Raw genomic sequence first — 22,567 nt, forward strand, 5'->3', positions numbered from 1 at the left:
GCTTAGTTGGACGTGGATCAATTTCTCTGCATCTAATTTTGGACTAAGCCCTCTCCAATTTATGACTTTTTTGAAAATTAAAATGTATCGGGGCGACATTGGTAGATCAAAGCCCTCCCCAGTTTAAACATGGCCTGATGTCGTTTTTCTGCGTTGAGATACCAGCTCTAGGGCCTTGCGACTCCAGGAAGGAGCCTCTGACCAGCAGCGTCTACTGGGAGCTTGCCAGAAATGCAGAATCTTGGGCATCCCGAATCAGAAATCTGCTTCTCAATGAGATCTGCAAGGGAATGCGCATTAAAATTGATGAAGTAAGTTCTCAGGTCTGAAATCCATTTCAATGCCTCTCTATTTTAGAACAAGCTCAACTTAATTTTAAACTGTACTCAACCCAAAACCCTCTCCTCCCTCCCTCCCCTTATATCAACGACTAATTTGTTTATTCGGTGCCAATGTGGACTTTGTTCTTGTCCTCGATGTGGAGGTCACGGCATACCTGAGGGTCATCTCAGTTTGTTTCTCCTACCAATTCCAAGTTCTCTCTTGCTTGTTTGACAGTTAAGAAGTTTAGTCTTACAGCCATCCTCACACATGTTTGCAGCATTATCATCTGAGCCCATCCAGCCTAGGAATCTCACTGGTAACAATTCGCCTGCAAGGTCATTCCGGCCACTGACCTCCCCCCCCCCCTCAGGGCCCCTGAGCCGTCCAGCACCTGCAGATTTGCTGCCGGGAGGCAGAGGTGCGTGAGTGCAGCTCGGGCACAAAGCAGAGAGTAAAACGCACTGACTCTTGTGCACAGATCGGCCACCCAAACCCAAACAGCATGACGGCCGACGTATGGATGCTCGTTTCTCATCTTTTATCTTTTAAAGCGCATTCCACACACTACGCTCCAAAAGCAGCCCCTGCTTTCCGAGAGCCAGGCAAGAGGAGACGGAGTTTCCAAAGCGCACAGGAGGCTTCGTGCTTTCTAAAGGACTGATAACAGCGTTCGGAGAAGACTCCGCTAGCGTTTTCTGCAGCTTTCATGAGCAAGTGTGTAATACAGAAGGGCGGTTGGGGCTCTGACAATGTCAGTCTGTTCCGGACTTTTATCAAAGCAGCTGCCCGCCTCACAGACGCGTGGGGTCGGATGCTTTTGAAGTGGTGCGCCCGCAGCCCTTTGTTGGAGGCTCTGCTTCCCATCTGGCCGTGCCGGCCGGCCCTCCGGGGCCCAGCAGGAAACCCCGTCGTGTCCTCTGGTCTTCAGGAAGGAGGGGCCTGCGTTCAGCCCAGACTCTGCCCCTAGTGCTTGGAACTGCAAAGCCGGGCGGAAACTTGGAGGAGTGGGTGGGGTTGGAGGGCACAGAAGCGTTTGCATTTAAGCATCTGATGAGGTCTAGGGTGTGTGCTCTGCGGGTGCCGGTGGGCCTTTATGGCTGATGATAAGTCTCGTGGAGCTGGCTTTCTGTTCTCTTCTCTCTTCTATTTTTCTCTTTTCAATAAAGCTTTGGTTGGTAAAGCCATAACCCGGAGGCAAATCTTACATTTTCAACCTTGAAGAGCTTTTCATTTTTTAAACTTCACTCACTCATGATTTATTATCATTAGTACTGATATAATTTTTTATATAATTTGATACAATTTTTTGATATACTGATATAATTTTATGCGTACGGAATAAAGCACGATCGTCGATGCGTAACGGAGTAAGTAGGAAAACTAAAGCAATTAAGAAGATCAGAATAAACTTGAATAAATTTTTTTCTAACCAGATTTACTCTTGAAAGCTCATTTAGAATGTCAAAAACCTAACCCCACATCCTTGAGCTGAGTAAGAATGGAACAGACCTGAAAAGGAAGGTGAGAAGTACATGTGTGCACGTGTGCATGTGCGTGTATGTGTGTGTGTGTGCGCGTGCGCGCGCTCTGGCTAGGGCAAGTAGTTTCCCCTTTTGTTAGGTTTTATTTTTTGATCTTAAATGAAAATCTGATCTCTGCGGGATTCTTTCCCCGAAGGAGGGACCATTTAAAAAGCACTATTTTACCACGGATGACAGCAGTCACAGTTTAGGAAGCGAGCCGGTGCCTGCGACGCATCAAAATTAGGGAAGCCAGAGGCCCAATCAGGAAAAATCCGGCACATGAAGCTTTTCTGGAAGATCAGTGAGGACAGGGCGGCTGGGTGGGCGGGGAAAGTTCTAGATCCTGGAGAATTAGCCACTGAGGAGGCTTGGTGAGCCGGGAGAAAGCTGGCCTGCAGATCTCTGGCTCTTCCCCCCCTCACCCCCCCTCCCGGGCCTCCTGACCAACCGTCACCCTCGTGAGGCCTCGTGGCGTTTGCGGAGGGCGCACGGCCCCCGCCAAGCCTGGCGCCTTTTCTGCCAGCGTGGGGGGCAGAGGCGGGGGCGGCGGTGGAGGAGAGAGGCCCAGGGCACATGACGTCCCCCTCCCAGTCAGCCCAGCACATGACCCAGGCCGTCCGGCGGGGTCCTGGCAGACGCGGGACGCGTCCCCGAGCACAGCCCATGGCTTCCCCGCGCCTGGGGACCTCCTGCTGCCCCACGCGGGACGCGGCCACGCAGCTCGTGCTGAGCTTCCGGCCGCGCGCGTTCCACGCGCTGTGCCTGGGCAGCGGCGCGCTGCGCCTGGCGCTGGGCCTCCTGCAGCTGCTGCCCGCGCGGCGGCCCGCGGGCCCCCGGGAGCCGGCGACGTCGCCGCGGGCCTCGGCGCGCGCCCCGGCCTCCACCCGGATCCTGCGCGCCGTTGCCGTCTGCGACGTGCTTGGCTGCATGGGTGAGGGCGCGCGGCGCCGGGGTGGCCCGGTTGGCGCGCGGTCAGGGGCGCGCGGCGCCGAGGTGGCCCCGGTTCGCGCGCGGTCAGGGGCGCGCGGCGCCGAGGTGGCCCGGTTGGCGCGCGGTCAGGGGCGCGCGGCGCCGAGGTGGCCCCGGTTCGCGCGCGGTCAGGGGCGCGCGGCGCCGAGGTGGCCCGGTTGGCGCGCGGTCAGGGGCGCGCGGCGCCGGGGTGGCCCCGGTTCGCGCGCGGTCAGGGGCGCGCGGCGCCGGGTCGGCCGTGGTTCGCGCGCGGTCAGGGGCGCGCGGCGCCGAGGTGGCCCCGGTTTGCGCGCGGTCAGGGGCGCGCGGCCCGCGGGCTGTGATCTGCTCCGCACCGGGCTGAGGGCGCGCCGCCCGCGGCTTGGGCAGGGCGTTTGCGTGCTCCGGCCACGGGGAAGGGAAGACTAGAGGCGGCTTCCTAGGGACCAGACGGGTGGACTAAGGGACTCTGCAAAACAAAGTGGTTGGTAAAAGTGACGCCCAAAGGACAGATGTTTCTTAAAAAAAAAAAAAAAAAAAACAAAAACCCGTTTATTGTGTTTGTTATTGCGAGTGTACTGGAAAAACTTTATTGCACTTAAGCCAAACTCAGATAATATAATGGAAACGTTATTCCATCAGTGAGAAACTAATTTAATTGTGTGCGTATTTTTTTTCTTTCTTTCCAAGGTTTGGGTTTTATACCACTGGTGGGCAACTGCAAGCCAAAATTCTCTTATCTATTTTCCCGTCTGTCCGTCCGTCCATCCATCCATCCATCCATCCTTCCACCCATCCATCCTTTTCACAGAGCAACAAGTCAGCTTTAGGTCTGAATGACGACCAGATAGATACAAAGTAGCATCTAATTCTTGCCTAGGTATCGTAGTGCGGTCTGCGGCGTGGTTAGCGTTCCCCGATTTCGTTGAAAACATTTCCGGCGCTAACGGGACAGACATTTGGCCTGCCGCCTTCTGCGTGGGGAGCGCGGTGAGTGCCCGTCCCTTAGTTCCCGCCCTCCTCCCTCCCTGCGCCGCCAACAAGCTGTGGGCCGGAGAGTGTGGGCCGACGCCACCCTCCCAGCGGCTCGACTTTGTTAGAAATGCAAATTATCAGACCCCGCCCCCTCCCCAGACCCTGGGAACCCTGGGGTAGGGGCCCTCTGTGATTTAGTGTGGCTTCTGCTCCCCACCACCACAAGAAAAGAATTTACTGATTGTATTTTACTTAACGAAGTATGTAGAGAGCTCTCTCTTTATCATGTTAACTGTTCAGTCATTGATCTCGGGGCCCACTGATGCTGTGTGGACCCCGAGGTCTGCAGAGGAATTGTCAGCTTCCCCCTTCCACCCCTCCCTGACCAACCAGGAGGTGTGGCCCATCCAGTGCTGTCAGGAACAGAGCGAGCCCCTTCCTTCCCTTTGGGCTGCCACGGCCTTTCCAAGTCTTTCCTGCTCATGCTCCTTTGTTCTCAGCAAAAGAGCTTCTAGTCCAAAGACCCTGTGAGCCCTCACGCCAGTTTAAGCCGTACTTCCAAGGCCTTGATCCACGCCGCGGACCCGTGTAGCAGAAGGCAGGGCTCGCTGGTGCAATCACGGAGGACCCAGACGCTCGCTCGTGCCCCCACCCCCACCCCTGGCCGCGTCCCGCCCTGGGTTTCCCGGTGGCTTCCTGTGCTGCCTCTTGATGTCAGAGGGAGTGGCCAGCTCGCTGCACGTGTGGGGGCAGTGCCGGCCCGCGCCTCTGAGGCCAGCTCTCCCTGATGGTCGCAGGTGTGGATCCAGCTGCTGTACAGCGCGTGCTTCTGGTGGCTGTTCTGCTATGCGGTGGACGCCTACCTGGTGATTCGGAGATCTGCAGGACTGAGGTACGCTGGGGGACCAGCGGGGCTTCACGCCCTAGCTCCCTTGCCTGAGAAAAGGCCCCCAGAGGGTTCTGAGCGTTGCGACGCGGCCGGTCAGCACCCGTCAGCGGCCTCTGCACCGGGGATCACCCGTGGCAGCTCGCTTTTATAAAAGGCCAAAGGCTGGTTGGTTGGAATCCGCCCAGTCACTCACTTGCTGTGTGGCTGTCGACAGGTGCCTGACCTCTCTGGACCTCCGTTTCCTCAGCCGTCAAATCGTACTCGCCTCATAAGGTTACAGAGGAGTAAATGGGATGATGTGCATAAACGAGGTTAAGACCTTTTGTGTGGGGGCTTCTTAAACATGTTCAAGGTTTATCGATGTCGTTACAGTATCACTGCCTCATCCCTGTTCATCGCTGAATAATATTCCACTGTGTGGAATACCGCATTTTATCCACGGATCAGTCAATGGGCGTTTAGGGTGCTTCCATTGAATGGGCTATTAGGGATAATGCAGCAATGAACATGTGTGCACAGTGTTTGTGTGGAGAGAGCGAGCAGTTCATTCCTGGGTCACAGAGTCACTCTGTGAGTCTGTGACCTCGTAAGACGCTTTCCCGAAGAGGCCGTATCATTTTCCATCCTCATTGGTAATGCATGATGGTTCCAATTTCGCCACATCCTTGCCAACGACGCTTGTTACTCTCTGTGTATTCGTTTGGCTTTTAGATTTGTAGCCATCCTAGTGTTCGTGAACTGTTATCTCACGGAGGTTTTGATCTCCCCGATGCCCTTATTGGACTTCTCTGTGCCTTCTTTGCAGAAATGTCTAATCAATTCCTTTGCCCGTTTTGAAATGGGTTATTTGTCTTTTTATTATTGCGTTATAGGAGTTCTTGACATAATCTAGATACAAGTTCCTTTTTGTACATATGATTTACAAATATTTTCTCCCATTCAGTGGGTCGCCTTTCTACTTAACGTGATGGCATCTTTTGAGGTACAAAGGTTTTTCATTTTGATGCGGTCTAATTTTTCTATTTTGTTTTGTTCTGTTTCTTGTGCTTTTATTGTCCTCTGAGAAACCATTCCCTAGCCCAAGGTCACAAAGATTTATACCTGTTTTCTTCTAAGAGTTTTATGGTTTGGGCACTTTGATTGAGGTCTGGGATCCATTTTGAAGTCAGTTTTGCGTATAGGTGAGGACAATGTTCACCTTCTCTTCTTTTGCCTGTAGTTATCTGGTTGTCTCAGCACAATTTGTTGAATAAATTCAGTTTTAAAACCAACATGGTAAGCACAGAAGGATCATATGCAGGATGTGGAGTACATCGGGCCATCTGAGCAGGTCCCTGCTCTAAAATTATTGATATTTTCGATATGTATCTATTACATCATTAGCTTTGGATTCTCCGGCCTGAAATTTAATGCTTACTCCATTTTCCTCTGTATTCCTTCCACCTTTTTACTTTATTTCCCAAGTTCTTAGACATGTGTATAGAACCTAGCTCTCTGGTTGTGAAAATTCTCTAGGGGAAGATAGTTAAGGTCAAAGTTCCAACCACACATATCAGTGAGGGTTAGTTTTGGCTACATAAAATGACAGCGACGTAAACAAGATAGATGTTTCTCTATCACACTGGAAGAAGCCAGAAGTGGGCAATCCAGGCCTCACGATGGATCTCAGGGACCCAAGCTCCTTCTCTCTTCCTGCCGTGCTAGCCTACTGTGTGCCTTTCATTCTTGAGGTGCCACGGCACAGAATGGCTGCTGACGCTCCGGCCATCACGTCTGCATTCCGGGCAGCAGGAAGAAGGACGGGAGCAATGCGAAAGGGGATCTCCCTTAAAACAGCCTCCCCGGGAGTTTCACGCAATTCCATTTTCATATCATGGGCCATAACTTAGGTTCATGGTCTCTTAGTCGCAAGAGGAGGTTGTGGAGAAAGGAGGAGGCTTGGAACCCCCAAAAGAGAGCGGGAGGAAGGGTCTGCTCACGCTGTCCGGGAGGATGCATCGCGTCACCGCCGGCCCTGGGCAGCCTGACCGCGGTGTGGACCTGGAGGGCAGGCAGAGCCCGGAGAAGCCAGCACAGGCAGCCCGGGGCCCTCCTCACACCCGAGAGCGTGTTCGGGCCTTATTCGGGAGGTCAGCGGGAGGACAGACGGCCACCGGAGGGGCGGCATCTTGCAGGAGGCAAACGTCCAAGGATGCGGAACTGGGGGACACCTTCCCAGGGCAGGACCCGGGGCAGGGCAGAGTGGATGGTGCGGGCGGCCGGCCGGGGCGGAGGCGGGCTCCTCAGGCTGGCAGGGCAGGGGGCCAGGCTCTGCAGGGTGGCTGGCGTACACGCCGCAAGCCCTCGGTGGCCTCCCGGCCCCCAGCCATTTTCTTTCTGTCACGAGGACCTTTAAAGTTGACATTCACACTGCTACTTGGGCTCCAGGTAGCAGAAGGCTCAGGCGACCCTGGGAAGCGTCCCACCGACATGGAAGACCCGCTTGCTCTAAGAAAATGAAAGTGTGAGAGGAAGGGGGTGTGGAAGACCTTCCAGCGGTCAGGAAAAGGAGTTGGGACTCGCCCCAGCGTGGGTGTCTGGCCGTGTCGGTGACTGGAGCGGCTGCCACCTGGGCGGGCTGGCCTGGAGCCGACTCCCAGCCCTCGTGGCCATTAGGGGCCCGGGCACCTGGGCCGGCTCCGGCCCTGCCCCCACCCCGCCTCGCATCTGGAATGTGAGCTCAGCTGAGAGTCTCATGCAAGGCCTCGGCTTCTGAGCGAGACACACCCCACCGCTCCCAGAAACAGCCACAGGGCGGGACGCCGCCCCAGACGTGGCCGAACTGTGGGAAGCAGCGCAGCTGGGCCCCCTTTTTCTGGCCCCCGAGGCGGCCGGCCCGAGAACATTTCTTCTCCTGAAGCTCACGCTCCGGGGGCCGGCCCTGTGTCCCCTCCGTCCTGCGCCCTGTGGAAGGGCCGCCTTCGCTCTCACCCGCGACGGCTCCCGCTGTCTACACAGCTGTCCTCGGAGTCCAAATCCCGATGGGTTGGGACACTTTGCCAGGAGTCTGGTAGATCTGTGAGTGACAGTGCCCCCAGGCCGCCTGGCCCGAGGAGCCATCGTTGGATGCCTGTGGCCGCCCTGCACCTGCCCGAGCCCCTGACCGCGTCCTCCAGGCTGCTGGCCTCGGTTCCTTCGGGGGCACAGGCTGGGGGCTGGGGACACAGAGAGGAATGGGCGCGGTTGCCCCAGCATGGGGCCTGTGCCGGAGCGGCGGGGGGCGGGGTGGCAGGCGCAGGGAGGGACCTCTGTGCTCCTCCTGGAACATTTACTCAGAGACTCATTTACTCAGAGACCGGCTCAGCCTTTCGCACTGAGTGTGGACACCTGCCTGTCAGGTACGGGGTGACGTGGGCCAGGGCTGGGGAGAGACGTGACCTCCGCTCCTCGGCTGAGCCGGGCATTTGTGAGGATTCCTGTGTTCCCCACGCCTGGACCCCCTCGACGTCGAAAGCCTTATGTTGAGAGAAGGGAGCCAGATGCACAAGGCCACACACTGTGTGTGTGTGTGTGTGTGTGTGTGCGCGTGTAAGAGAGAGAGAGAGAGTTTCCATCCATTTGGGGGAGTGTCTGGAACAGGTTCATCCACTGAGGCAGGAGGCAGGTCCGGGGCTGTCAGGTTGGGACGGGACGGATGAGGAGCTTCTGCCCCTTGGACACGGAGTTCCTTTTGGGGTGAAGAAGACGGTTTGGGGCTGCACTGAGGTGATCCTTGCACAATGCCCCGAAAGCACTAATTTCGAATTCTATGCATTTCGCCTCGATTAACAAAAACTCCGAGGCAAAATGAGGCCCCCGCGAGCCGGGGCGCTGGCCGTGTGCGCGGCCCCGGCCTCGCCGCGTGGGTTCCCGTGGCCGGAGGCCCCTGGCCGGCCTCTCAGCTGCGGCCCGTCTGCTTGTCCCTCAGCTGCATCGTGCTGTACCACATGATGGCCTGGGGCCTGGCCGCCCTGCTGTGCGCCGAGGGCGTCTTCATGCTCTACTACCCCTCGGTGTCCAGGTAAGCCGCCCCCGCCCCGGCCCCCCACCCCACCCCTGCCCGGCGTGTGTCCCCTTGCAGGAAGGGCAGTGCCCCCCCACCCCCGGGGGCCGCCGCCGTCTCCGGCCGTGGGAGTCTGAGCTCAGGGTCCGTACACCTGAACCCAGGGTTCGCACCACGACCTCGTCACCCTCGGGGGGCGTCCACCCCTGCGCTGCCGTCCACGTCGGCGTGGGCCGGTGCCTGTGCGCACGAGCGTGTTTGCACAAGCGCGGGCACGACTCCCCCGCAGCAGTACGCGTGCGAAGCCTCCGGCACGGCCCCCTCCCGTGTTGACGCGGCCCCCTCGTGCCCACGCTCGACCTTTCCCTCTGCAAACCAGCTTCCTCAGGATGAGCAGGTAAGTTGAACGTGCTGAGAACCGGCCCGAGAGGACATGGAGGAATCGGGGGTCCCTCCCGGGAGCCCTCCTTCGAGGCCCGCACCCGCCGTGCGCGCTCGCTTCCCTTCCGTCCTGCGCCCTCGGCTGTCCGGGGCACTTGCAGGGAGCGGCGGCCTCTGAAGTGGTCCCGGGAGTGTTTTCAAGTTAGAAACCTCGTCTCAGCAACCACCCGTAAAGCCTCAAGCTCCCTCCCTCCGCGGGTTTCTCTCCCGATTTCCGACAGAAGGCCGAAAACCGGAGGTCGGTCGCTGTCTCTGTGACTGTGATCGCGGGGTTGCGTAGCCTAGGGCTCCGCTCGGCACAGCCCTCAGGACAAAGCCGGCCTGACGTCCGCTTTTGCAAATAAAGTTGTATCGGAACAGAGCCGGCCCCGTGCGCGGCCGCTTTCCCGTCCCTCGGAGTCGTACGGTTTCAACGCAGGCGGTGGAACTGGGGAAGCATAAAACGTTTGCCGCCCGCTGAGCGCGGACTGCGCGCCTCCCTTCCTCTCTTCTAATCCCTGCGACTACTCAAGTGCCCGTCTGCGGACCGGTGTCGCCGCATCGTGGGCGGATAATCCCAGAGCCCCGGGCGCATTCGCCCTGCGGCCTGCGGTCCCGGGGACGTCCGGAGGACACAGTGCAGGCTGTAAAGCCGCAGGCGCTGAGGCGCAGCGGGAGTTTGGATCCTGGACCCCCCGGGATCCTGGACACCCCGGGGCGTCCGCGGCTGAGCCCGAGGGAGCCGTCGCTGCGGGCGGTGGCCTCCAGCCGCCCGGCCTTTTAGGCTGCCCTGCCTCCTTCTCGGGTTGGGCCTGAGCAGCCCTCTGTCCCCTGGCCTCTGACTCTCTTCCCCTGCCATTCTTCTTCTGCGTCATGCGTGTCATAGCTGACAGGTGTCACCCGAGCGGCACCCCTGCGTGTGGCAACTCCTCCACGTCCTCGGTGGCCGGCTAGTCCCCGTGACTCATCAAGAGGAAGCCTGGTGCTTCTCCCAGAACAGACCCGCTCATGTGATTGTTACCACTCACCGAGAGAACAAGCGTCCTTTGAAATAGGACGCTCGAGTATTCGAGCTGCTCAGGGAGAGGCACCGGCTCTCTTCCCGGTATCGGCCCGGCGCAGCTGGGAGAAAATGCTCAGAACCAACGCGTTCTCGGCTGTCTTTGTCTTCCTCGACGTCTGTGCTTTTCCCTTGAAGAGACAGACCCACTGCGAGGGACTGAGGGGACCCGGAATCCCAGACTGGCTTCCTTTTTTTTTTCACTTTCCCCTAGCAGGGAACACTCTAAAGCTCCCCTGATAAAACGCGTGAGACAAACCCCGTTCATGACACAAACGGAAACGTGACGGATCCCAGTTATTCTTCTGCCCTTTATTGCTCGTGCGCGGACACGAGCCCGAGGTCCTTCGGGCGGAGTCAGATATCTGTCCTCGTGGCCTCTCCTCTCGGCCCCCAGATAACTAGGCGTGTCTTAGGCACGGCTCCGTGTCCGGGAATGACTCGTCTTTTCCCCCGTCAGGTGTGACAGGGGTCTGGAGCACGCCGTCCCCCACTACGTGACTACATATTTGCCCCTCCTGCTTGTCCTCCTGGCCAATCCCATCCTGTTCCGAAGGACGGTCACCGCAGGTAAAGGACAGGGAGGGTCTCCAGGTGCCTGGGGCTCGGGTAATGACGCCCGTTGTCCTTCTGGAGTGATCTGGGGCGGTCGACCTCATCCGTCATCCTCCAGAGAGATAAGAATGCAGGTGGAGAAAGTGAGGTTGGATGAGCGGAAGTGAGCAAGCCGATGCAGTTATGGGCGACGCGAGTTCTTTGCCAATGTTCGTGAGCTCAAGGCCAGGACGAGCACGTTCCCCTGCCCTCTGGGCCCACCCTGCGTGCCCGTAACGTGCCTTGGAGGCCCCAGGAGTGGCCTTGAAACTGTGCAGGAGACGCAGGAGCAGAAGGCGAGGACAGGGGAGTGGGCAAGGCATGGGATGTGGACCGAGGAGTCGTGGGCTTGGTGCCTCCCGGAAGGCGCTCGGCCTGTGTCTTCTCTCAGTGGGGCAGGAAACAGGAGGTAGGGCACAGGAAATGAGTCAAACGCAGCGGGAGGAACCGGGCGAGGGGCGCCCTACGGCGTCGGCAGAACGCGCTGGAAGGACCTCCGAGCCGAGGCTGGGGCCTCGCATTCCGGGACCCGCGTCTTCCCCAAGGACGCGTGACCCGGAGCGAGTGTCTGGCCTCCTCGAGCTGCACAGATCTCTCAAGTGCAGAATGGAGGGCGCTCACTTGAGAATCGGCCGATGACGGCAGAACGTCAAAACGCCGAAAGCCCTCCACCGCCGCGAGCGGAGAATCACCGTGCTCGCTGGGGCGCTTTTTCCAAACCTACACTTAGAAATCGCGTATGAAATACAGTAACTTTTAAACAAAATTGCATAAAAAGAGTGAGTCAGCTACATCACAGAAATAAGAATGACTTACGGAAAAAAGACAAAGATACGTATACGCTAACAGTGGCCGTCGGTAATTTTCCAAACTTTTAAAAATCTTTTCCACCTTGCGTATAAAGAGAAATTTAAAATCTCCCAGAGCTTTAAAATAGCAAGCGTGCATTATTTTTATAGTAGAAAACACTGACTTTTAAACATTTAGTCCCCGAACTAGTAAAATCCAAATAAAAAGCCGCAGTTTAAATAACGGTACCGTCCCAATGTATTTTCTCATCGTGACGGGGGTGACCATGGTCGCGTAAGATGTTGATCTTGGGGAAGCCAGGCTGTGTTTGCGAATCTTCCGTAACTGTAAGATCGTTTCAAAGGAAACGTCAGGCGGAGCGAGCGTGTCGGCCGGGCGCGTGAGGGCCCAGCGCGGAGGCCGAGGCGGCCCGGTCGGCGGCGTGCGCTGCTCCGCGAGCTCCCGCCTGGCTCCTGGGCCCACGGCCGCTTTGCTTCCTTCGCCCGCCACTCAGTGAACGTCTGTTGCGCACGTGACCCGCGGTCCCCCTCTGTCCTTCGCAGTGGCCTCTTTACTAAAAGGAAGACAAGGCATTTACACGGAGAACGAGAGACGGATGGGAGCCGTGATCAGGATTCGGTTCTTCAAGATAATGCTGGTTTTCATTATTTGGTAACTTTCCTTCCTCTTCTTCTTCTTTTTTTTTAAATTGTCACTGGGAAGGGGATATGCAAGCAACGTGCCATTTTGCTTTTCCAAGTATGTGACCTGAAAGTCCCCAAGGGAAGGGTCTTTGCAAAAGAAATCTTTGACACTCTGCTAGGGGCCCTTTGAGGAGATGCACACGGGGCAGGAAGGCCAGTCTGCAAACCATGGGCTTCTGCAAAGGGTCAGAGCTCCTGAAATGGGACAGGAAGCCCTGGGCGCAGAAACTCCTGAGTTTAGCCCCCGTCCGTCCCAGCCATTCGCATCCGGTGTTATGCGTCCCCACCAGGGTTAACGTGGAAACAGAGCGTATGGTCAGACCTTTCAAACCCGCCCGTTCGCATCCATCTGGAGACCAGGATTCCTGTACCTGGCAGGGTACAAGGGCCAAGGCACATCTCCGGTGTGGAGACTCAGCTCAGGCCAGAGGTGCAGAGAGGGCGTTTCCTCCACTCAGTTCCCCCCACCGCGGGTACTCCGCCCTGACGCTTCAGGTGGGTCCCTTGCAAGTTGATCTGCAAGCCATGCACAACACTCTGGAGTCAGAAAACAGGTTGCTGGCGTGAGGCGATACTTGGCAAGCCAGAGCACGCCTTCGTGGTGTGAATACGAGCGCGTCCGGACCTTCTCCCAGGAGAGGCCCAAACGCTCTCTCTAAAAACACCCCGAGCTCGCTATTCCGAACTCCCCTGGCCCACCCATGATAACATCGAGAAACCGGAACCAGATAAGATCCGCTTTGGTCTCCATGAAAACGTTAGGTTACTGGTCAAACGAAGACTGAGTTCTGGGTTACTGGAGGCAGAGCTAGAACCCGACGCCGGCGGTGGCGTTGCAGCTGGAAACATCCGTCGGTCTCTGCTGTAGCCTCGCAGGAGTTAGAGCTCTCACGTCAGATTCTCGACGTGCTGGTCCCCTTGGCGGCTAAAGTCGTCACCCCTCCAGGACTCACGTGGGTCTTGATAGCCGCGTTCCCCACCCCCAAGCGTTTAAAAACAAATTTCTACTGCCTGTTCTCTTAGCTTATGGGCCATTTCCTGTTTCTCACAGTTGGTTGTCAAACATCATCAACGAAAGCCTGTTATTCTATCTCGAGATGCAACCGGATATCAACGGAGCCTCCCTGAAACACGTCAGAAATGCAGCCAAGACCACCTGGTTTATTATGGTAGGTCAACGACCTCGATTTAAAGATTTCTTCTTGGGAAAAAAACCCCACTCAGAAGTATGATGTCTTGTTATTTAAATATATATGAATCAAATAGGTTCCCGGACTCCTTACGTCTGGCCATTGTGCTACTGTCTTCCATTGCTGGGGACATTTTTAAATGGGCATGACTCTGCTAAATCAGTTTGGCACAGCGTATCAAAGCTTTCAGGCAGACTGAGGTATCGGGGAATTTATCTTGAAGGAACATTTCAGACTACGAAAAAGCCATGGGGATGAAGTATTCCTCATAACGTTATCCATAGTTATAAAGCCTTTTCGACAACTCTTGTTTTAAAAAAGGGAATGGTTAAATAAATGACGGTCTTTCATCTTGATGGAACGTTATGCAGATGCTAAGAAGGGCAACTAGGAAATCTCCAGTATTGAGAAATGCAGAATATAAAATTCCTGCTGCGTTCACTCACCCGCCCTGCCTTTGTTCTCCGCTCACAGGGCATACTGAATCCAGCCCAGGGGTTTCTCTTGTCCCTGGCCTTCTACGGCTGGACGGGATGCAGCCTGGACTTCCAGGCTCCCAGGAAGGAGATCCAGTGGGAATCGATGACCTCAGCCACCGAGCGGCCCTTCCCGACCCCAGAGGGCTCCTGTGTGCCCCGTGACAGCCCCGCCGCCCGGAAGGCACTGCGTGTGGGCAGCCACACGTCCGACGAGGCCCTGAGCCTGCTGTCTGAAGGTGAGGCCTGCAGGCCCAGGGCTCCCCTGGAAGTCCTCAATCGAACGAGGCGGTGACGCGGGGTGGAGGCGGTGTCCGTGACATGCGTCACGCACTTCGGGGTGTGCACGGAGTGACGGTAGCCGGAGCCGATGCCGATGCTACAGTTTACCATCCGCCTCCCTCTCGATATTTTAATGGTGCCTTTCGTTCAGGCATCGAACACCGTGGCCTTAAAGTAATTACAGCTGGCTTCCCTTTGGTCCGGGTGCCATTCTGAATAGGAGATACACAGTCACCTCGGACCCCTCACTAACATTTTTCACTTAGCCCTTTTGGAACCAGGAGCGGCTGCCATATTTCCCATCAGCATTAGAGATCGGGCAGTTTCATTTGTCCAAGATCACTTGGGGGCATTTAACGTGAGAAGCCAGTCAGTCTATACAGTTTGACGGAAAATCAGTAGCAGCTCATGGTTCCCAAAGGCCGAGCTGAAAAATAAGTCATTATAAGATTTAAAGAATTCTTCATGAGTCGGGGCACTACAAAGGGTCTGATATGTATATTAATTTATCATCAGCTTCAAGAGGGTGAGCAGATGTGGGTGAGAACATACATTTCTGGTGAGACCCACATCCCACCTCTCCAAGGTCACCCTGGACCAGGTGACCCCACCCCCACTGTGAGGCATGGGTGAGGGGCGTGGCTCAGGCAAGGGGGCGGGACCGCAATGGCACTAGGCGGGGGCGTGGCCCTGGCAGGATGGGCGTGGCCAGAGGAGGGTCACGTCCTCCTCAGAACACAGTGCCTCGCCCCCCACAATTCCTGGTTTCTCCCAGCGTTCTGCCGCACAGTTCTGTTCTCTTCCACAATGCCCTTGTCCGCCACAATTCCTCTCCCCAAATCCCTACTTTTCCCCACAATTTTGTCATTCTTACACTATTTTTCTTACATTTACGAGCAGCCACCATGATCCCTTTCTCACGTCTTGTTTCTCTCACATGATGGTCTGCACCCACAATTCCACAGCTCCCCCCGGTTCCCTTGCTCTCCCACAATTCCCCTATGTCACCCATAATCCCTAGTCGCCCTTCAGTGCCACTATCTCCCCCACCATCCCGTCCTCCCCGCTACTCCGCTTTCTCTGCCGTGATGTTTGGTCGATCGCATCATCCCTGGAGTCTCCCATTACTCCACTTGTCACATGCTGCCCTGTCATTCCAGCGATTCCCCATTCTCATAACCCATCGGTATTCCCACAATGCTCGTAGTTCTCCCACGAGCCACGTTAGTCCGTCAATTCCTCTTTCTCTCCCATGATGCCTTGTTTTCCCCACAATTCCTTGTTTCTAACAAGTCTACTTCTCTACACAATGCGCTTTCTTGTACAATTCTGTTTCTCATCCAAGATCCCGTCATTTCCACAGTTCCTCTTTTCTCTCATATCCCTTGTAGTTCCTAAAATTCCTTCTTTCCATGATCCCTGAGTACCCATTATACATGATCTCATCTTTCTCATAATTGTTTCTCCCACAATTCCATTTCTCCACCATGATCCTCTATCCTTGCCACAGTACTTCCTTTCCTCCCATAATCCCTGGGTGGTCCCACGAGTCCCCTGTCCCTCCCATGATCCATTGCAATTTCCAGAATTCCCTTCCTCCCATGATTCTGTGTGGTACCCAGACGCCCCCAATTCAAGACCTCATCATAATAATCTTTTGTTTTGCACACAATTCCGTTTCTCTCCCATGAGCCTCAGGCATTCCCTCAGTCCATTTCCTCTCATTAAACCTAAATAGTCACACAATTCCCTTATCCGTCCCATGATTCCTTGTAGTTTCCTGACTTCCCTTCTTCCCATGATGCCTTGTGGTTCCCATAAGCCCATATACGACCTCATCATTCCCACAATCCTTTGTAAAAATTCAAGTTCTCTCCCATGAGCCTTTGTTTCCAAAATTCCCTTCTTCCCATGATCCATTCTGGTACCCATAATCCCACTCTACAACACCTTAACAATATCATACAAATTTGTTTATCCCACAATTCCACTTTTATCCCATGGTCCTTTGTACTGTCCAGAATGCCTTTCTTCCCATGATTCCATGTGGTAGCGTTATGCCCCGTATTCAAGACTTCATCATTCCTATCGTCTTTTGTTTTACCCACAATTCCATTTCTTTTCCATGAGCCTCTGGCCTTCCCTTGCCTCCCATAATACTTTGATAGTTACATAATTCCCGTATCCTTCCCACGATCCCTTGTAGTTTCCCGAATTCCCTTCTTCCCATAATCCCCTGTGGTACCCGGAAGCCCACACTACATGACCTCGTCATTCCCATGACCCTCTACTTCGCTCACGATTCTCTGTAGTGTCCAGAATTCTCTTCTTCCCATGAGCCCCTGTATATCCACAAGGCCACTGTACGTGACACGCCCACGACCCTGTTTCACAAGTTCTCTAACTCTCCCATGATCCCTTGCAGTTTCAAAAATTCCCTTCTTCCCATGATTCCATGTGGTATCCATACACCCTATTCATGAACTCATCATTATCATCTTTTGCCCACAATTCCACGTCTCTTTTATGAGCCTCAGGCCTTCCCTCAGTCCATTTCCTCCAATTGTACCAAGTCACACATTTCCCTATTCCCATGATTCTTTGTAGTTTCGCCAATTCCCTTCTTCCCATAATCCATTGTGGTACCCAGAAGCCCACAGCACATGACCTCATCATTCCCATCATCCTCAGCTTCTCCCATAATTCCATTTATCTCCCATGATTCTTTGTAGTTTCCTGAATTCCCTTCTTCCCATGATCCTTTGAAGTACCCATAAGCCCACAGTATGACCTCATCATACCCACAATCCTTTGTGTCCAGAATTCCCTTCTTCCCATGATTCCGTGTGAGCTACCTCTATGCCCCCTATTCATGACTTTATCATTCCCATAATCTTAGGTTCTGCCCATAATTCCTTTTTTTATCCCATGAGCTTCAGGCCTTCCCTCTATCCATATCCTCCCGTTATACCTAGTCACATAATTTCCCTATCCTTCCCGTAATTTCTTGTAGTTTCCTGATGGCCCTTCTTCCCATGATACCTTGCGGTACCCATAAGCCCACAGCACATGACCTCATCATACCCACAATCCTTTGTAGTGTCCAGAATTCCCTTCTTCCCATGATTCCGTGTGATATATCTATGACCACTATTCATGGCTTTATCATTCCTATAATCTTATGTTCTGCCCACAATTCGTTTTTCTCCCTTGAGCCTCAGGCCTTCCCTCAGTTGGTTTCTTCTCACTGAACTTAGAAAATCATAAAATTTCTCTATTCTTCCCATTATTCCCCGCTTCTCCTATAAGGCCACTACACATGACCTCTACATTCCAATCGTCCTGTTTATCCCATAATTCTATTTCTGTCCCATTATCCTTTGTAAATCAAAATTCCCTTCTTCCCATGATCCCTTCTGGTACCCATAATCCCACTGTACGATTTATCATTCCCACACTCCTTTGCTTCTCCCACAATTCAAGTTCTTTCCCATGATCCTTGTAGTTTCCAAAAATTCCCTTCTTCCCATGATCGCTTGTGGTTCCCATAAGCCCACAGTACCCGACCTCATCATTCCCATCATCCCCCGCTCCTCTATAAGGCCATCGTCCATGACCTCAACATTCCCACAATCCTTTGTTTAATCCATTTCTATTTTTTCTTCCATGAGCCTTTGTAATTTCCACCTTTGCCCCTGTGGTACCCGTTGCCCACTCTTCGTGACTTCATACCTATAATCTGTGTTTCGCCCAGAATTCTATTTCCCTCCCATGAGCTTCTAGCCTTCCCTTAGTTTATTTCCTCAAATACTGGTTTTCACACAATTCCCTTATCCTTCCCATGATCCCTTGTAGTTTCCAGCATTCCCTTCTTCCCATGATCCTTTGCGGTACTCATCAGCCCACCGTACAGGAAGGGGACATTCCCACAGGCCTTCGTTTCTCCCACAATCCTTTGCAGTTCCAGCGCCCTTCCTTCCCGGGGCCCCTTCCCGTGCTCAGAAGCCCCCAGGACGTGGCCTGCTGTTTCCCGTAATTCACGGTTCTGTTCTCCACGAGCCTGTCGTCCCCGCCATTCGGTTTCGCGTGATCCGCCATCGTTCCACCATCCCCGAATTCATCAGTGGCATCTTTCTCGTCATCCCTGTGCTTTGCACTGTCCCGTTTCTCTCCCCAAATACTTTATTTTCCTGCAATTACATCGCTGTCCCGTGGCCCCCCCCCCCCGTTCCCCATGATGCCTCGATGTCCCCCAAATGGTTCCTTTTCTCCCGCTGTCGCCGTCCTCCCCATACTTCCTGTTCCCGCCCACGGCGATTCTCACAAATGGCCTCAGCGTTGGGCCCCGTTGTGCCCCTTTGGCGCCCGCGAGCCCGTCTGGCCACGGCGCTCCGACCGCCTTCCCGCTCCTTGGCCTTCCCGCTCCTTCGTCTTCCCGCTCCTTCGCCTTCCCGCTCCTTCGCCTTCCCGCGATTCCGCGTCTGTCCCACGACCCTGGGTTTCCCCCACAATTCCCACGCTGGGGCACGAGCCCCTTTCTGTCTTATCACCCCGAGTTCTTCCATAATCCCGTTTCTCCCCTGTTGTTACCGCCCGCTCGTCCCACACCGCCATGTCTTCTGCCCAACAGTCCGTTTCTCTCAAGTTGTTTTCAGTTTTCTGTTTTCTCTCGCAATTCCGGATTTTCGTTCTTTCAGAAATACAAGTTTCCTATCACATGGCATCTCCGACGCTTCTGCCCTTTCCCCCTAGTTTTCTGTTCGCCCCGTAATTCCCCAAATCACCCTTCTTCCACAATTCTCACTTTCTGCACAATCCCGTTTTCCCGCGGTCCCTTTTACCATTCCATCTCCCCCGCACAACTCCTTGTCTCTCCTCAAATTCCTTCCCACCCACAGTTTTCCAGTCTCCCCAGAACCCCCATCTTTTCCCACAGTCCTGTCGTCCCCCGTAATCCCTCGCCCCCCCTGAAAACGCTCCTCCCACAATTGTCACTTCCGCGGCTACTCATCTCGCCCTCAACCCCGTCTCCCGTTATTCCTCTTATTCTTGTAATTCTTGCTTCTTTCCCCCAAATCCTCTCCCACTCTCCCCCGTTACCGTCCACATTCCCCTGCTTTGTCCCGTACATGTGCACTGTCTTCTGTGATTCTCTCTGCTGGCGCTTGTCCGGCCTCTGAAGGTACCTCTGGCTGGGGAGCGGGGAGGACGCGGCCCCGGCCCCCCCCCACCCCCCAGGGCTGGCCGGGGCCAATTCAACACCAGGAAGGGGCTGCGGGCCAGGTGTGGGTACGACCCCGGGCTCGTGCCTGGTGCCTGCTGGCTGGGGCGTCCGATCTAAGCCTCGGGGCCCCCCGAGGGTCCAGGAACAGGTGAGGGTGCAGGACACAGGCCTCAGGGCTCTGCGGGGTCGGGAAGGTCCCCAAAAGCTGCGTGGCCTCCCGAAGCGTGTGGCAGAGGCGACGGGGAGCCGCTCGGCCCTCGGGCGGCACGAAGCCTCTGGCAGCTGTGTGTCCTGCAGACGCACCTGTCAGGTGGACTTCGCAGCGATGCCGAGTGAGTCCACGGCCCCCGACGGCCCCGCTGGGTGATCATCTCAGGGATGTGCGCGGCCAACACTCTGTCTCTGTGGGGGGCATGTTTACGGCGACTGTCAGCACCCGGGGTCCCGTGCAGGCGGGGCTCGGGTCGGGGGGCGTCTGAAAAGGTGGTCGCGCCGCAAACAGGTGAGGCCGTGAGGCCCCACGGGCAGCGTGGACGAACCGGGGACCTTGGACAAGCCACCGGAGGCGGAGGGCGCCCCGAGGCCTGCGGGCACCGCGGCGGCCCCGGCCCTGACCTGGCTCACACCCCAGCCAGCACGTGACGCTCACGCCCAGAGTCTTTCCGGAAAGATGTCAGAAGTGGCGTGCCGGCTCCCGCGGGCGCTGGGCGTCCTCGGCAGCCGTAGGTGGCCCTGGCCGGCCGTGCGTGTGTGTGAAGTGGCTCCGGCCCCGGCCGCAGAGCGTGCGGGTTCCTGCCCGTGGGCCCGCGCCTCGGTCTCCCTGGTCCGAGGCGACAGATTAACGTTGCGTCCTGTGGATGTCAAGCCACGGACCCGACTGTGTGTGCACGCAGCAGCCGTGGACCGAGCGCTCGCGCGTGTGCCCAGGCCGTGTGGGGCGCGGCCGGTACTGTGCCGACTCAGGCACCCCCCGTCCCCGGGCTCGGCGCTGTCCTGGCAGAGACACGGGGCGCAAAGCCCGAGTAACGGGACCACGTCCCGGCTGGTGCCGCGAGGGGAAACCGGCCCCGAGGACGCACGGCGGAGCCGTGTGGCGCTGTGTGACACGCCTCCCCGCGCACGGGGCGCTGTCCGGACCAGGGCCTGGACCGAGGGTGGACGCCCAGGAGAGTCGGAGCGGAGCTTCCCCGCAGCACCCGGAGGCGTGCGAAGGCCCGTGGCCGGGCCGAGCGTGGCGTGTGGCAGGGAGAGTCACGCGCGGAGTCCGCCGCTGTCAGCCAGGCCCCGGGGGCGGGGGGGGCGGGAGCCCCGGCCTCGGCGGTGCCCAGGAGGCCACTCCGGCGCCCCCCGCCCAGCCGGAAAGGCCGCCGTCCTCCGAGGCTGCCGTCCGGCGCCCCCCGCCCAGCCGTCACGACGAGACGCCGCGCTCCGGGGCTCCCGAGCCCGAGGCCCGGGACGGCCGCGCCCGCCAGGCCCTGGGCACCGGCACCGCCTGCTCTCTCTCCCCCCGCAGGGTCCGACGCCAGCGCCATCGACGTCCTCATGGCCTGCGGCGTCCGCGGCGACGAGCTCGAGTCCGTCCCCAGGGCGCAGGGAGACCTGTGACGGGGGCATGGCCGGCCCCAGCCCGCACCCGCCCCCCTTTCCCGTTCTGCCCACCCCCCCCCCCGTCCCGTCTGCACCCTGCCTGGGTGCACCCCCCCCCCGGCTCCCCGTGGTGCTGAGGACCCGGCCGCTGCGTCTGGGACGCGAGGATCCCCTCCCGGCCCAACTCTCAGCAGCAGCTGCAGAGCCGAAGCGTTGCCAGCCCGGGACGCGCCCTCGGGGACGTCAATAAAGGCCTCGTGAGCCATCCCCGTGTGCCGGGTCGTGTGCGACGGCCGCCCGCAGCTGCGGCCGCCCAGCCGGGGCCCGAGGGTGCCAGGGGCCTCGCAGCGGCTCAGCGGCAGGTCCCGGCGTCGCCAGGACGGGCTGGGGGCGGCGGTTTCCAGCAGGAGTTTCGCCTCGGGTCCCTGAGCGGTGCTGAGTCGCACGGCCAAGGATCACTCGGCACCCGATTCATTAGGCTCCGCTGGCCCCGGGCCCCACGTTTCCATCACGTGAACGTACACAGACGTTTGCACAACTGTGGTGACAGGCAGCGAGGGTGCAAAACAGGTGGGCGCGTCCCTAAGGGCGCGTGAGGCTTTTCTGGGTGCACCGCGGACCCCTCTGCACGCAGAGGACCCCCTTCCGCCCTCGGGGACCCGTCCGGGCTGCCCCTGGACTCGCTCGTCTGCAGGGCGCCGCGGCCGCACACGGACTCGGGGTTCCAGGTCACTGTCGCCGTGCTGCCCGGGGCCGAGCCTCCCGACGCACGCACCTGCCCTAGGTACGGCGCGCCCGACTTGACCCGGAGCGTCAGGGATGCGCGAGGCCGTGTCGGCTTTGCTCTGCGACGTCCTGTTCGCCCCCGGCACGGGAAGCCCGTCGTCTACTTGAGCATCTGCCCCCCACCGCACGGGGGACAGCCCTGCCCCCCGCTCTGGAGCCACAAACGCTCGCTGCCCGATTTCCCAGCCTCCCTTGCCGCCGGAGGAAGGCGCGAGACTCGGGAGCCCCAATCGCAGCGTGCCAGGTCTGTAAGTCAGCAGCCAGTGCCAAAGGGGATGGGCCTCCGAGAAGCACCTGGGTACAGGCCAGCCGCAGGCGCACCCCTTTGCAAGGCGGCGCGGGTGAGCTTTCGGGGTGCAGGTGTGGGTGGCCCCCGGTGCTGTCTGCAGGGGGCCGACCCTGGAGCCCCCCGTGGCCGCCGCTGTCTGCATGGCTGCCAAGGCCGCTTCGTGCAGGTCCCTCAAAGGCGCCCCGTATGGGCGCCCATGCCCCTCGGCTCACGCCGGCCAGCGTCGGGGCGGGCAGCGTCGGGGCGGGCAGCCTGCACACAGCAGCCGCGGCAGACCCGGTGCTCCGGCTACGACAGCTGCTCCTCGACGGGGCGCCGTGCCCACCGGCGGGCGCCGTGGTTCGGGTCGGGGCCACGGGGTGAGGCAGTGGGTCCTCCCGCGGCTCCTCGCCAGGCACGGGGCGAGGCCCTGGCCACGGGGACCCGCAAGGCACCGTCAGGACGTGGCGTTTCGAGTCCATCCAGGGCACGAGAGAGACAGTTTTT

At 57.4% G+C, this 22,567-nt stretch overlaps 1 protein-coding gene across 1 annotated transcript; it reads left to right on the plus strand.

Annotated features, from left to right (window-relative positions):
* The first annotated feature begins 2,265 nt into the window (after positions 1 to 2,265).
* Positions 2,266 to 21,093, plus strand: GPR143 (G protein-coupled receptor 143). Its single transcript, XM_036235698.1, has 9 exons — positions 2,266 to 2,778; positions 3,676 to 3,785; positions 4,568 to 4,662; positions 8,606 to 8,698; positions 10,621 to 10,730; positions 12,107 to 12,215; positions 13,299 to 13,416; positions 13,912 to 14,152; positions 20,933 to 21,093. Exons 1-9 carry the CDS (start codon positions 2,421 to 2,423, stop codon positions 21,022 to 21,024), a joined length of 1,326 nt encoding a protein of 441 aa, XP_036091591.1. The 5' UTR covers positions 2,266 to 2,420; the 3' UTR covers positions 21,025 to 21,093.
* The last annotated feature ends 1,474 nt before the right edge of the window (positions 21,094 to 22,567 follow it).

The sequence above is a fragment of the Rousettus aegyptiacus genome, unplaced genomic scaffold, assembly GCF_014176215.1.
Source record: "Rousettus aegyptiacus isolate mRouAeg1 unplaced genomic scaffold, mRouAeg1.p scaffold_m13_p_19, whole genome shotgun sequence".
Taxonomy (NCBI): domain Eukaryota; kingdom Metazoa; phylum Chordata; class Mammalia; order Chiroptera; family Pteropodidae; genus Rousettus; species Rousettus aegyptiacus.